The following is a 16,506-nucleotide window of genomic DNA, read 5'->3' on the forward strand; positions in this document are numbered from 1 at the left end:
CCAAGGCAGAAGAATTGTTCCAAGCACTAAATGGTGGGCAAAAATTCACAAAACTAGATTTTTCACAAGCATATCAACAGATACAATTGGACAAAAAAGGGAATATATTCACCTACACACCTGCCTTACGGAGTTTCAGCAGAACCTGTGAGTTTTCAAGCAACGATGGACAAATTACCTCATGGACTCTCAGTTGGGTGTTACCTAGATGACATCATCATCCCGGGCCGAAACAACAGTGAACACTTACAAAACCTTGAAAGGACAAATGTGTCTTCATGCACCCCGCAGTAACATACCTTGGGATTACAATCGACAATGAGGAGGTATGAATGAATCCGTTTGCAAGGCCCCATATCCAACCAACAAATCGGAATTACAGTCCTTCCTAGGACTTATTAATCACGACCGAAAATGTATTCCTAATATGTCTACACTATGCAGCCCACTGAACCAATTACTCAAGAGAGATCAAACATGGTTTTGGAACACAGAAACTAAAAACACAGTCGATCAACTAAAGGAAATACTAACATCAACAAATAAGGTGCTGATCCACTACGACTCTAGTAAAGAAGTTACACTAGCTTCACCAGTGGGACTTGGAGCAGGTCTATCCCAAATCACAGGAAAAGGTGAGCGTATGCTTCACAAACATTAACCACAAGTGAACGCAATTACGCCCAACTAGAAAAAGAAGGATTGGCAATCATTTTTGGTGAAAAAATAATCCACCAATATCTATACCGAAAAAAATTCACCCTGATCATAGTCAACAAGCCTGTTAGTTTAATCCTGGGGCTACACAAAAGTATACCAGTATTAGCTGTGGGCAGTATTCAAAGATGGGCCATGCTACTTGCAGCATATAACTATGATATAAAACATAAACCAGGAACACTCAACAGCCATGCAGATACCTTATCACGCATCCCACTACCCGAGACAGAACAATAAGAAGAAATTATTAAATGGACAGCAGAGGCTGCACCCATCAACCAGGAACAACTTCAACAATGGCCCATTACAGCCCTGATGATCGCAAAGGAAACCTGAAAAGAGGCAACATTAAGCAAGATCCTATACTTCACCCTTAATGGGTGGTCCGAATCTGAAGTCATTCCAGAAGATCGAAAACCTTATCACACAACTGCCATGAACTATCAGTTGAAGAAGGATGTTTACTATGTGGTACCCATACAATTATTCCAGCCAAATGGCAAACTACCATATTATCAGAACTACACCATAACCATCCAGGAATGGTACAAATGAAGGCACTTACCTGGATGCATGCCTGGTGGCCCTCCACAGACAGAGACATTGAAACAACAGTAAGATAATGCAAAGTATGTCAGTCATTACAGCTAAAAATGCTGCAAGCCAAAGCTAACCCATGGAAATGGCCATCCAAACCCTGGCATCGGATTCATGTAGACTTCGCTGGGCCATTCATGGGTGAGACTTTCCTAATAGCTGTGGATGCACACTCCAAATGGCCAGTAGTTTCATAGCTGAAAAATACCAAAGCAGATCCCATGATTGACTGTCTACGAGCTATCTTTGTCGCTGATGGATTGCCTCATGAATTAGTTATGGACAATGGGGCTCAGTTTACATCAGAACATTTTTTTAAATTTATGCGCAACATATCAGATATATCTTGTCCGCACCCTATCATCCAAGGAGAGGCAGAACATTTTGTACATTCAAAAACGCAATGAAAACCACGAAATTTCTAAATGCCTCCTGGACACACAAAATCGCAGATTTCCTATTGGGGTACAGAAACATGCCACATTCTACCACAAAACGAACCCCAGCAGAACTAATGTTTGGTTGCAACCCATGGACCAGGCTGTCCACAGTTCATCTAGATCTGGCTCTCCAATTGCGAAAAAACAGCATTGCCACAAACCTCACCTGGAATATTGGAAGTGGGTGAGAGTTCTAGTACAAGATTATAGACAATATAAAGACCCATGGATGGTAGGAGTAATTTTACAAAAATTGAACCCCTGCTCATTCTCTGTTCTGGGGGGCGGGATAGATTGAAGAAGCAACACATTGACCAATTACGAGCATTGACTGACAATAAGGTCCATGAACAGCCTCATGAACTGGATGAGGTGGAATCAGACCTGCCGTAGCCTGCCCTGACTACCCCCACCCCTCAGACCAAGTGTGGGGGGATGGGGCAGAAACGGTTTCAGAGCCAAGCAGTCCAATGAGAAGTCCAGTAACTGAGACACACAGCCAGCAAAGACAGGCAGTCACCGCGACCCAACCGCCGACCCAACCATCTACAGGTCTCAAGCAAAGACCGGCACAGCAAACTATGCCGAGGTGGTCCAAAAGAGAAAGAAAACCACGAACGCTTTAAGAACTATGTGCCCTGATTATTATTAAATAGTTTCCCTTTTATAATTACTCATGAGATGTATTCTAATTCTCACTTATAGTCCTGGGCCTGATGTAATCTTACTCATTTGAAAGGGCCCAGTCACCATTTACTGCATGGTGGGGTGGGGGGGGGGGGAAGAGTGTTGGGTATAATCCCACCCTCTGCAGGATTTCAAGACGCCCACATATATAACCCTATATGTCAGTAGCCATGTTAGTCTAATAGAAGGATGAAAAAGCATCATGTCTCTGAGTCTTAATTGTGTGAGTGCAACAGAAGGAACTGTTGTCTAAAATATTTCCTCTGCAGAATTTTTATGTGTATCTCAGTACCTCTCACGAACCAATTGTGATATTTACTGACCACTATCCTCTGGTGTTTTTGAATAAAATGAAGAATTAAAACAGAAGATTGTTAAACTGGAGTTTAATATTGCAAGAATATAATTTGCAAATTAATCATTTCAGAGGTACAGATAATGTGATAGCAGATTGTTTATCAAGATGTTAAAATTGATCATGTATAGAAATATATACTCTCAACATTGGGTTACATTGTTATAAATATTGTGTATTGTTATCTCTTTTGTGATTTTAAAGTCAGTTTAGTTATAACTGAATATTAACTTGAGTTAAAATTCCTTTGTAGGGGAAAGTGTGACAGATTATAGATATGTTTTTGGGAGATAAATTTGGCCAGGTTTAGTGTCAGTCACATACAAATACTTCAAAGCAGATCTCATTTAAAGTACTGGAGCTCTGCTCAAGCTAGACAGGCTGGCTCCAAGACCCTTTGCAAAAGCTTTGAAGAGTGTCAAAGAGACTTCACTAATGGATTGTTGGTTTGAAAAGCAACAGATGAAAGAACTGGAGGAGTAAGTTCAGAGCTGCAGGATGTCTGGGAGTGCTGTTTGCTGTTCTAAGAGGGTCATGTGCTTTTTGCAAGCAGAGAATTAGTGAAACAGGCTTTTCTCAGAGAGAGAGAGAGAGAGAGAGAGAGAGAGATCATGTCTACAGTGATACAGTCAGCAGCAACAGCTGGGACTGGAACAGGACAAGCTGGCAAGCTTGTGGAAAATCCCATTTGGACTATGCTTGGTTCAGCATAGACAAAGCCCTTGTGGTTCATATAAGAGGAGAGGACTGGCTGCCTAATGTTTCACTTGAAATAAAAGAAACAAAAAGGAACTTTCTGGTGACCTGAAAGAAAGAGGTTATCATCTGGAAAACCGTGATGGGGCAAATTTCTTCAGCAAGATACTGAAGTGGCTGATTAAAAGGAATCAGTTGTGGTGTCCTGTGAACAACAAATCTCTCTCTGAAAACCAATAAGAACCTTCCTGAGCGGTAACCATTTACCTTTCAAGCACCAAAGCCTGGTGAATTTTATAAATGTTAAATTCTGTGCACAGTATAAGAATTGCCTGCAACCAGTGAACTTGGAGGAATGAGAAGAGAGATTGGACTGTGAATCAAAGAACTTTTCTAAACTTACACACACATTACATACACTTGCACATAGAATTAAAAGGGGGTTAAATTAGGTTAGTAAATAGTAATGTTAAAGTTTGATCCTTTTTTCATGTTTGAAGATAATTAAAAATAACTTTTGTTTAAGTAACCATTAGACTTTGTGAATATCTGTTGCTGCTGTGTTTTGGGGTCCTCTGGGCTCTGCGGCAGGCTGCTGGAGACTGCTGTCGGGAGACTTGAACCAGGCTGTGACTGCTGGAGACTGGCTCGAACTGGCTGGAGGGGTACCAGGTATCAGAACCGAGATGACAGGAAGTGCCAAGGGTGCCAAAGGGTCCCAGACTGTATTGGAGGTTCGGATCTGGAGCTCGGGTTGCTAATAGCTTGGACTGGACTCTGGGTGGCTGCAGGGGCTGCTGATGTAATGGAGGCGAATCTACAGACACTTGGTGACTCTGGGGGCGACTCTCTTTTCCTTCTCTCTCTCTGACTGTAAGAAATGTAAGACATGCCAAGACAATTTCTGCCTGTGGCAAATCTGTCTGTCTTGCAATAGGCAAAAGGAAATTTCATGTAGTAGGACAATGTTTTATTACTATGACAATAAATTTAATTTTCCAAATTTGGAGCATTGTGTGCAGTTTTAGTCACCCACCTACAGGAAATATATCAATAAGATAGAAAGAGTGCAGAGAAGATTTATTGGGATATTGTTAAGACTTCAGGAACTGAGTTACAGAAAAAGGTCAAACAGGTTAGGACTTTATTCCCTGGAGCATAGAATGAAAGGAGATTAGATCAAGATATTTAAAATTATGAGGGGGGGGGTAGATAAGAGTAAATATAGGTAGGCTTTTTCCACTAAGGTAGGCGAGATGCAAACCAGAGGACATGGGTTAAGGGTGAAAGGAGAAAAGTTTAGGGGGAACCTCTTCACCCAGAGAGTGGTGGATGTGTGAAATGAACTGCCAGCTGTAGTAGTGAATGCAGGATCAATTTTAACATTTAAGAAGAATTTGGACAAGTTCTATTAAGATTAAGCTGAAGGGAAAGGGTTTAGGGGGAACGTTAGGGGAAAGTTCTTCACTCAGAGAGTGTTTGGTGTGTGGAATGGGCTGCCATTTGATGTGGTGAATGCGCGCCCGATCTTGAGTTTTAAGAATAAATTGGATAGATGGATGGGAGAGGACTGGATGATTATGGTATGGGAGCAGGTCAATGGAACTAGCAAAATAATGATCAGCACAGACTAGAAGGGCCAAATGGCCTGTTTTCTGTGCAGTAACATTCTACGGTTCGCCATGGATGGGAGAGGTATGGAGGGCTAGGGACTGGGTGCAGAAAAATGGTTCGGCAAACACTAGAAGGGTCTGTTTCTGTGCTGTAATATTCTATGGTTCTATTAATTCCAACATGAGATTCAAACTAAAGTTCATTGCTGGATTTTTCAAAGGGTCCTCATTCACATCTAATACAATAGAATTACCTCCCTCTCAAAAATGTGAATCAAAATTTTCAAGACAAAAATCAACAGATTTTTAATGAGGTAAAAATCTCAAGGGATCTTCTCTCAAACCCTTTGGTGAAGCAAACATTGTGCACTACAGATGAATAATAGAGGATGAAGTGACTTTGGTTCTGAGAGGTGATAGAAGTTGGAGCTTCCCATTCATCATGCTACCAGGAAGATAGTTGTAATTGAGATGCAAGCAAATTGAAAAGGGTTGGAATGATGTCAGAGCCTTGTTAGACTGCTGTCTGCATTGAGGTTGGGTCTCTAAGAAACAGGAGCAGGAATAGCCATTCGATCCAAAGAGCCCACTCCACAATTGAATATCATGGTTAATCTGGCCGGGGTGGGATGGAGGAGCAGTTACCATCATCCGCCCCTCCGATATTGATGCCGAGTGCTGCCTTTATGGCGTCAAGCGTCATGAGGCGCTAGTGTCATTTGACGCACATTAGTGACATGGCCTGAGGCAAGTGGAGATTCACTAGCATGCGTAAAACTAGGCGCTAATGATGCCTGATGCACACTAATGATGGCGGAGGGGGTGGAGCCAGGTCTGACAGCGAGCAATGGCCACGACCATATGAGGTACACAGCACCTCACTTGGGGGGAGGGGGGTAATGCCCGCAGATGTCCCCCCTTGGCGCTAACATTACCCTCAATTCCCCTACTATGAAAAAAATCTATCCTTTTGAAATATATTCATTGGGGTGGTCTCCACTGCCTCCCTGGGCAAAGAATTCCATAGATCACTATTCTCTAATAAAAACTTTCCACTTGATCTCCATCCTAAATCTACTCCCTCATTAACCAGTGTGAACAACTTTCCAGCCTCTATCTTATCTATTCCTTTTATAATTTTATGCTTCTATAAGATGCCCTCTCTTTCTTCTAAATAGGCGAGTGTAGGAGGTCCCTCCACATATGCTAAACCCTCATCCCTGGAATCACCTTGGTGAACCTCCTCTGCACTGCCTCCAAAACCATCATATCTTTTCTCCATTGTGGAACCATTGATTAGAATCTGGTGTGCATGGCATCATTAAGAAAAGAATAAGAGATGTATTTCTAAGAGCCAAATTTAACAAAAAATTACCAACATCCTGCTCAGTTTACAGAACCCAAGGATTTTGGGAGTTGTGCTTCTTGATGGGCAGAATTCACATTAATTCAGGGAACAGCTCTTATTCACTGGAAAACAGCAATTCAGAAGCAACTTGTAATGACTTTTCCCGCAGGAGCAATCCTCCTCTGCACTTTGATGGGCTCTTGAATACAAATTGTTTACAGACTCCAAGGTCCCCAGCAGGTCCTCCTATTCCCAGGAGTGAGAGTTGGGGCTCTGAATTTCTTTCTCAAGTTCCTCTTTGCCAGGCTTTAGAACTTTAGGGTGAGTATTACCGGTCTACACATCTTTACGTGTGTCCTACCATTTGTTTCTGGGATAACAGTAAGACTGGACCCAATAGTGTACTTGGGGATTGTTGTCAAGGGCAATTGCATCAAGGATAAAGCCTCATTTGAAGATTTCTTTGAACTGCTCTTACCTTCATTTTTAATAACTTTCCAGCCACTCCAGCTCCCTCTGGTGTATGCTTATGGTATAAAACAGAGTACAGCACACCATAAATCTAACCCATCCAACCCCACAGTCCATAACTATTTTTCTTACATCCATGTGCCTAGCTAAGAGGCTTTTGCATGTCCCTTGTGTATCAGCCTCCACCAGCACCCGCGGCAATGCATTTCAGGCACCCACCACCGTGACTTAGACTTTCCTCCACTCACCTTACAGATGTCCTCTGATAGTGCCCATTGCTGCCTTAAAAAAACGCTTGGCTGTCCGTCTGATCTATGCCTCTCATAATCTTATATACCCCCATTAATTTTCTCTTATCTGTTATTGCTCTAAAGAGAAAAGTTCTAGCTCGATCAACCTTTCTTCAAAAGACATGTTCTCCAACCCAAACAACATCCTGCTAATTCTCCTCTGCACCCTCTTTAAAGCTTGCACATATGTATAATGAAGCAACAAGAACTGAACACTCTGGTCTAACCAGAGTTTTATGGAGCTGCAACTTTTCCTCGTGTGTCTTGAGCTCAATCCCCTGATAAAGGCCACCACAATATAAACCTTGTTAACCACCCTATTAATACACAGCAAGCTTGAGGGGATCCATGGACCTGGATCCCAAGATCCCTCTATTCCTCCACATTGGTAAGAATCCTGCCTTTCATCATGCTCACCTCCTTAAAGTTTGACCTTCCAAAGTGCATCACTTCACACTTTCCCAAATTGAACTCCACCTGCCACTTCACCTAACTCTGCATCCTGTTTATATCCTGTTGTAACACACCTCCTACCTTTGTGTCATTTTCAAACTTATTGACCCACTACTCCACTTCTTCGTCCATGTAATTTATAAAAATCACAAAGAGTAGGAGTCCCAAAACAGGAACATGAGAGTCACAAACCTCCAGGCAGAATAACCTCGATCTACTACCATCCTCTGCCTTTTTTGGGCAAGTCAATTCCAAATCCACACAACCAAGTTTTTATGGTTCCCACGCTTTATGAGTTTCTGAATGAGCCCATCATGGGGAATCTATATCTTTCCATTTCTGGCATCGATCATCCTTGGAGATGTTGCGAGTTGATATGATTGAAATATCGGTACTTGTAATAAAAAGATTCACAGTAGTAAGATACAGGCTATTTCCTCTAATGCAGATATCCAGCATGGAAATAAAATTAAAGTTCATGAGTGAAATTCAAAGTCCACTTTTAGATCCAGTATAATAATATGGAATCATCACCAGCAAAGATGAATGCTAGATCAATTAAAATTTTCAAAATGGAAATGACAGAATTTTTTCTGAGATAAAGATCTCAAAGAGTATGTTCAAAAGTGATTAATGGAATTGAACGTAACTAAATAACACCAAATCCTTTCAGCCAGCAGACAAATCATCATACAAATGTCTGGGGCCTAAATATCAAGTCAAGGGCCTTACTATATTATAGTTAAAGCATACATTTTCTGAAACATTGAGCAAAAATGCATTTCAAAGCCAGAAAAAGAGATGAGCCTCAAAATATATAAACAGATGAACATACTTTCAATGAATGTTCAGTAAAACCCCTGGTATCTGGCACCTATGGGGATTTGTAGATGCCGGATAAGTATATTTTCCGGGTGCTTGAGACTTTTATAATGCCAAATACACCTGGATTAAGAATAAACAATTCAAAAAGATAATTCTATACTGTACCTGTACTGAATAAACTTCACTTGCATGAATGTATAAACTTTAAAAGCATTTTACTTTAATTTCAGTCACATTCTTTGAAAACATTTAACCTTCTCTTTGTCTGCAGGTTCCTCCCCATCCAAGACAAACAATAACATTATAGATAATTAACCCCCGCTTCCCCAAGTTTACAGATAAAACCTCTGACTGGGACGACTCTTACTAAGCAGGGATAAGGAGACTTGAGAATCACCCCAACAGTGGCCAGCATTTACCAGCTCTTCATCCTGGGTTATGCCATTCCTGTTTCACACGACTTTATACAAACAGCTGCTATGAGCAAAGCACGACCAAGGCACTTAGCTGGCTGAATATTTGCTCCCATCTTCACCAAAGGTTGTTGTATTACTTCGGAGAACATTTATTTATACAATTTTAAACTTATCTATATTTTACCTATTATTTTATTCTTACTTATTTTAATTTTTTTTAATGGATTTTTCTTGATTTTTTTTTTGCTGGCTGCTTGAATTCCAGATACCAGGGGTTTTCCTATACAATTGATCAACACAACCAAATTTTGGTTTTAAATCTTAACTCAAAAATATAACAGTTACAATTTTAGTCCATTAAATAGTTCTAAGCTGGCAATCTCTGAATCTTATAATTCAGATGCTCTAAAAGCAGGAACATTTTTTTTGGTTGTTTTGTCCTTTTGTTCTGAAAAACAACTCCATACAAATGTCAAGAAAAATGTAATTTATACTGTATTTCATTATGTTGCAAAGAAATGCAGTCAAATAATCATTATTTTTTATTTATTTAATAAGAAGTATTTACAGCCATTGCTGATCAGTCAAAAGTATTGATTTAGTTACTAATTTAATAGTATACATGTAAAACAGCCATCAGTGAAGGACACTGCCCATCTTGCTATTTCATCTTTATCATCCAATAATCAATGAGACCTTTTCTCCAGTGAAGTACACTGAAGCTTTGTAAATTTACCATTATATAAATTCTATGCTATAACATGTCATATACAATTATAATACTTACACAAATGAGACCAAGGTAAGCAAAACAATTTACAACTCTTCTATTAGTGACTAATCCATAAAACATATGAAGAAAAATCTTGAATGATTCCTTAAGGTATTCTTTATTAAACTTATGTGTGTTCATCAGAGTCCACTATTCTGTATATATTTTTTAATTATCTTGTACTCCTCCTCATCTGTAATTATTGGATGAATATTAATTATCTTAACAAATCTAGAAACAAAGTAGTTCTACAAATCTAAGGATAAACTGGCTAAATATAAGAAAACAAAAGTATCTTTGCAACTTCTGGGTGGCTCAAAAGGCAGTCCGGGGAAATAACGTGCAACATGATGTGGGGAATATGGTAATCAATATATACACAATAAATCTGCGTACATAATGATTACCCATGATAAAGACAAAATAATTTATTTTAGTGATGTTGATTGAAAAAGTCAATAACCAGGGATTCAAAAGCTCAGCCAGCTGCTCTTTATCAAAATATTGCTGCGATATCTTTATATATCTGTGTGTTTGTGAGTGAGAGAGAGAGAGAGAGGAGAGAGAGAGAGAGAGAGAGAGAGAGAGAGAGAGAGAGAGAGAGAGAGAGAGAGAGAGAGAGAGAGAGAAGACTGGGTCTCAGTTTAATATCTCAAATGAAAAGTGGTACTTTTGACAGTGTGACATTCCCTCAGGCCTCGAATGCTTCTATTTGTATGTTCAAGTCTCTGGACTAGAACGTGAACATACCAGTGTAAGCTGCTGGTTCAGAACTTAAACACGCCAGTGTAAGGCTCTGCCTTGGGACTTAAATATGCTAGTTTCTGACTCAAAGACCATCATTGTATCACAACAAATAGTTGCAAAGTAAATAATGAATAGATGCTGGAGAGATTCAGGGGTTCAGGCTGCATTCATGTTGAGTAAAAGCCAGTCAACATTTTGGGTCAGGACCTTTCAGCAGTCCTGACCTGAAACACTTACTGACCACTTCTCTCCATGATGAAACCTGACTCGCTGAGTCCCTCCACCTTCTATTGGTTAAAGTATGATTCCAGCACCCACAGCATCCTCATGTTTCTCTAGTTGCAAAAATAGCTGTCATTAGAAAATTAAAATGTAAAAATCCATTTTGATGCAAATCCTGCCATTAGCCAATGAATAATTTAACATTACAATCAATGAAAATTGTTTCCTCAGAACAATAGAAAATCAAGGCACAAAAGAGATGCTGAAGCATTTCTTCACTATAACTTATCATCATTTTGATTACTTCCGATTGAAGGGGTCAGACCAGACTTTCATTCCTACAAAGAGATTAAAATTTGATCAAAGTGGAATTTGTTAAAAACAAGATTATACTTAAGCAAAATTGCTGCATTTAAAATATTAATTCTAACAGTGAAAAACTTGTTACCAACTTCTACTATTGACACATGATATGCAACTTCAATAAAACAATGCCTATGTGAAGAGCTAAAGAAAAATATATTTGAAATAAAAGTATAATAGTTTACTACACATTAATTTTTTTAAAAATTTGACATAAAGCACAGTAATAGGCCCTTTTTGCCCACGAGCCCATACTGCCCAATTACACCCAATTAACCTACATCCCTGGTACATTTTGACAGTGGAAGGAAACTGGAGCACTTTTAAGAAACACATGCAGACACAGGCAGAATGCACAAACTCCTTAAGGAAAGCATGGAATTCGAACCCTAATCCCGACCACTGATGCTGTAACAGTGTTGGGCTAACCGCTACATCAACCATGCTGCCCAACATATAAGAAATTGCAAATATGGAAATGGGTTATATAACATAGTACAGCACTAATAAATTCACTGATGTGTACATATCTTTGAGAAATTTCATATGGAGCTTCTCTCCTCCTGATAAAATGAATTCCAGTACCTAACTAACCAATCAGTGAAACTGCGGTAGAAGCATCAACATGATATATGTTGTATCTTCTGTCACAAAATAAAGACTTCCTACATCCATTTGTGCCTATCCATATTCAAAATATCAACACTTTCAAGAATGAACCAAATAAATATGTTTTGTGGAATATTGCCAATTATTTTTTTAATTTTGCATTTAATTGGTTCAGAAGTTTGTATCCAAAGCAGATACAAATGCAAAAAGCGCAATGTTCTAACACTGCAAACAAAATGAGAAACACTAATAAGAGATACTATTATCTGACAGATTTTATACCAATTAAACTGGTGATTTTTAGATTTTGGCAATTTTTCTTGACATGATAAATGTAAAAAAATATTTTATTGAAGATCATTTTAAAATGTTCAATATTCACATTTATTTCTGCATTATATGAACAAGAACCCTGCTAAAAACTCACCTCCAGGTTGAATTTCCTCCTGATTTATTCCAGCTCGATTTACCTTTTGATCTTGCTCTGTTTAAAAACATTTGTGTAATAATTTAATATTCACTCTAAGGCAAATAATAACCAGTCATTATTGTGTTGCAGAATCAAATTATTTTACACTACTATTAAGACAAACAGTAATTCCTCAAAATAGCTTAAATAGCAATCCCAATAGCAAGAGTCCGATTTTGTTTGAAAGTGGGCAATGCAGGGGAGGTCTAATGTTTCTTTGGAAAGCTTGGAGAAGTGCTGATGCCTTCTACATAAATGGGATGGAGAGAGCACAGTCTGGGAAATAGAAGCAACAATGATCAAGCCCTGGATCTGAAAACGCAAATAAAGGCAAGATACTGGATCAAGAGGTTTAAAATTCAGAAACTCCTCTCACTTTTGCTTTGAAGAGAACAAAGTATTTTTCCTTATTCGAGTACAGAAAACAGGTGACATTAGCAAGGCCCAGCATTTATTTCCCAGCCGGCTGTTAGCATCTTGAATTTCTCCAGTCCTTCCAGTAAACAACCAACCAATGGCTGCACTGTTTATTTTCCTTGATGGAAGAGCTCATAGGTTTAAAAAAATTTCTGGCACATATTGCAGCCACAGTGCTCCATTTTCATTGCTACAATTGAATTCATCTTCAGAGTTGCTCATTACAGTGCATTCCTGAGACAAATGACCCAACCAGTACAAATCTGCAATAGCACACGGGCACCCCAAGGCTGCGTGCTTAGTCTCCGACTCTATTCTTTGTACATCCTTGACTACGTAGCCAAGTTCAGCTCCAACTCAATCTACAAATTCGCTGATGATACCACAGTTTGTTGGCTGATTAACTGGAAAAGCTGAGTCAGAATACGGAATGGAGATCGAGTATCTGGTTGGGTGATGCAAGAAAAACAATCTTGCTCTCAGCATTACCAAGACCAAGGAGCTAATTGCTGATTTTAGGATGGAGAGGCCGAGGGAACACACACCTGACTGCATTGATGGGATGGAGGTGGAAAGGGTCAGGACCTTCAAGAAGACCTTCCTTGGTGGTGTAGACTGAGGCAAACATGAAGAAGGTCTCTACTTTCCAAGGACTCTGAGGAGATTTAGCAATCTCAATCAAACTTTTGCAGGTTCACTATACTGGCTGGTTACATCACATCCTGGTTTGGGAATTCAACTACCCAGGAATGCAGAAGGCTGCAGAAGGTAGAAAACATAGCCAGGTGTGTCACAAGCTCCGACCTCCCATCCACTCAAGACATCTATGTGAAGTTCTGCCTAAAGTAGGCAGCCACATCGTAAAGGACCCCCACCACCCTGTTCACAACATATTTTCATTTCAATTTTCAGGCTGAAGCTACAGAAGCCTGAAGACCAGCACCTCGAGGTTCAAGAACAATTTCTTCCCCACAGCTATTCAGCTCTTGAACTTCACCTTATTACACTGATCAGGGACTGCTCTAACTTCACAAAGGATGGTCTGCACTATTGCCAAGTCACTTTTTTGGACTAGAATAACTTTGAACATTTATTATCTATCTTGTTTTTATTATTTCTTTTTAATTCAATTAAGTATTCTATTGTAGTTTTTGGTGTTTTTTTTCTCTGTTCAGCAGCAGTAAGAATAAATTTTGGTTCATAGGCATATTGTACAGTAAACATTATTATCACTGAATAAATAAGGATTTTCTCCTATCATTTCCTTTTGGATAATCAGCTTCATTCTTCTCTTATTTCATGATCCCACTGACGACAATAACAGTTTCTCTCTCTATCATATCTTCAACTAGAACAATTTTAAACATCACCAACAAATCACCATGCAATCTTTTCTGTGGTTGCAGAACAATCCTGGCTTCTTCAGTCTATCCATAAAACTAAAATATCTCACCATTAGGAAATCCCTTTTGCATCCTCTCTGAAGGCTTCCCATCCATCTCTAACATTTCCAAATTTCTTTAGATTCTGAATTCAATCCCAAGGATTGGAAGCTCACAAATGTGACTGCACTATTTAAAAAGGGAGACATAAAAGAGGGAACTATCATTCTGTTCATCTAATACCAGGAGAAAATAAAATACAGGAACCCATAATGGATGCAATTACAGAATGCTGAGAAAGGATGAAAAGGACTGAGCAGTCTCAACACTAAAAGAAAATCACATTTGACTAATCTGCCGACTAATCATTTTAAGCACATGACCAGAAGAAGACAAGAGGAAACCAATGGATGTGGTCTATTGGGATTTTCAGGAGGAATTTAACAAACTGCAGAGGAAGTTGGTCAATGAAGTTGGAGAATAAGGAATTAGATGAGGGTAACCTACTGAAAATCATGAACAAAGGGGCGGTCACTTGAAACTGAAGATGGTAGAAAATGCCTTCTCTCAAAGTGTAAGGGTTCTCTGGAATTTTCTGCCCCAGAAGTTGGTGGAGGCCAGATAATTAAATATATTGAGAGAAAAAAAAATTAAAAGATTGAGGGTTATGGGGAAATGGCATAGATAAAGAGTTGGGGCAGGCTTAAGGGGGCTGGTATCCTACTTCTTTTTCTTGTAAGAATGTGTATTTGGTTAGAAAGCAAAGATTGGAAAGAACTGAATAGCTATTAGGTTTACAGGCTTTGACTAGTGGGACACAGCAGAAGAGTAATGCTTCAATCCCAGCTTTTCACAACCTCGATCAAAACATTTGTCTGAGGGGAACAGATGATGTATTTGCAGGTTTGCTGAAGATATACTTGGTGGGATTATGAATACAGAGAAATATGTGAAGGGTCTTAAATAATATATTTTTAAACCTGAGAGAAATCAGAATACAAAGTGGTAAAAGTGAGATCTCCACTGTGGTGCAATCAACAGGAAAGCAGGCTATTTGGTAAATGGTCAGATTTCCAGAATCCTTCCTGGCTGTTTGTTTAAAATCCTAAAGACCAACCTGCAGGTGGGCAAGCAATTGAGAGGACAAAAGGCGAGGACTCGAATACAAAAGTAAGGGTGTAGTTTGGTAATAGGGCATTGGCAATTCCAGAACAGAAGTACCATATTGTGTATATTTGGTGTCCCGCATCGGACTTGTCAGCCACAAACGAGCCTGCAGCTGATGTGGACTTTTACCCCCTCCATAAATCTTCGTCCGCGAAGCCAAGCCAAAGAAGAAGACAAGAAAGAATATCCATGCCAAAGAGTGAATGCAATAAATATTTATTAGGGTTATAGGGATTTGACAAGAGATTGAATAGTCCTCCATCAGCGAGCTCCCCACCATGACTACCAGCCCCCCCACATCTCCATCGGGCACACAAAACTCAAAATGGTCAACCAGTTTACCTATCTCGGCTGCACCATTTCATCGGATGCAAGGATCGACAACGAGATAGACAACAGACTCGCCAAGGCAAATAGTGCCTTTGGAAGACTACACAAGAGTCTGGAAAAACAACCAACTGAAAAACCTCACAAAGATTAGCGTATACAGAGCCGTTGTCATACCCACACTCCTGTTCGGCGCCGAATCATGGGTCCTCTACCAGCATCACCTACGGCTCCTAGAACGCTTCCACCAGCGTTGTCTCCGCTCCATCCTCAACATTCATTGGAGCGACTTCATCCCTAACATCGAAGTACTCGAGATGGCAGAGGCTGACAGTCTCCCACGCTGCTGAAGATCCAACTGCGCTGGGCAGGTCACGTCTCCAGAATGAGGACCATTGCCTTCCCAAGATCGTGTTATATGGCGAGCTCTCCACTGGCCACTGTGACAGAGGTGCACCAAAGAAGAGGTACAAGGACTGCCTAAAGAAATCTCTTGGTGCCTGCCACATTGACCACCGCCAGTGGTCTGATATCGCCTCAAACTGTGCATCTTGGCACCTCACAGTTCGGTGGGCAGCAAGCTCCTTTGAAGAAGACCACAAAGCCCACCTCACTGACAAAAGACAAAGGAGGAAAAATCCAACACCCAACCCCAACCCACCAATTTTCCCTTGTAACCGCTGCAACCGTGTCTGCCTGTCCCGCATCGGACTTGTCAGCCACAAACGAGCCTGCAGCTGACGTGGACATTACCCCTCCATAAATCTTCGTCTGCGAAGCCAAGCCAAAGAAGAAAAAAAAAGAAGAATAGACTGGAACTTGGATTTTTTTTTAAAAAAAGAGTTTTGAAGACTTTTATCAAAACCAACAAATACAAAGGGTTTGACAGGCTAGATACAAGGATGGTGTTTTCCCTTGCTGAAGACTCCAGGACCAAGGAGAAGAGTTTCAGAATAAGGGGTAAACCATTTATAACTGAGACCAGGATTTTTTTTTCCACTCAGAGGGTGGTGAACTGTGCTGTGGAGGATTATGTTGCATTCATTTAAAACAGAGATTGATATATTCCTTGATATTAAGAAAACAAAGGGATCATCGTGTTGGAAATTGTCAATGACAA

General features: G+C 39.9%; 1 protein-coding gene across 1 annotated transcript in view; it reads right to left on the minus strand.

The window, feature by feature from the left end:
* Positions 1 to 9,440: 9,440 nt before the first annotated feature.
* Positions 9,441 to 16,506, minus strand: part of smim20 (small integral membrane protein 20) — a 97,867-nt gene continuing 90,801 nt past the window's right edge. Inside the window, exons 2-3 of the mRNA XM_069925027.1 lie at positions 12,052 to 12,108; positions 9,441 to 10,990 (exon numbers count right to left, since the gene is read on the minus strand). Of these exons, the coding sequence (XP_069781128.1) occupies positions 10,953 to 10,990; positions 12,052 to 12,108 (95 nt within the window). The 3' untranslated portion in view covers positions 9,441 to 10,952. The remainder of the gene's footprint in view (positions 10,991 to 12,051; positions 12,109 to 16,506) is intronic.

Source organism: Narcine bancroftii, chromosome 3 (assembly GCF_036971445.1).
Source record: "Narcine bancroftii isolate sNarBan1 chromosome 3, sNarBan1.hap1, whole genome shotgun sequence".
Lineage (NCBI taxonomy): Eukaryota > Metazoa > Chordata > Chondrichthyes > Torpediniformes > Narcinidae > Narcine > Narcine bancroftii.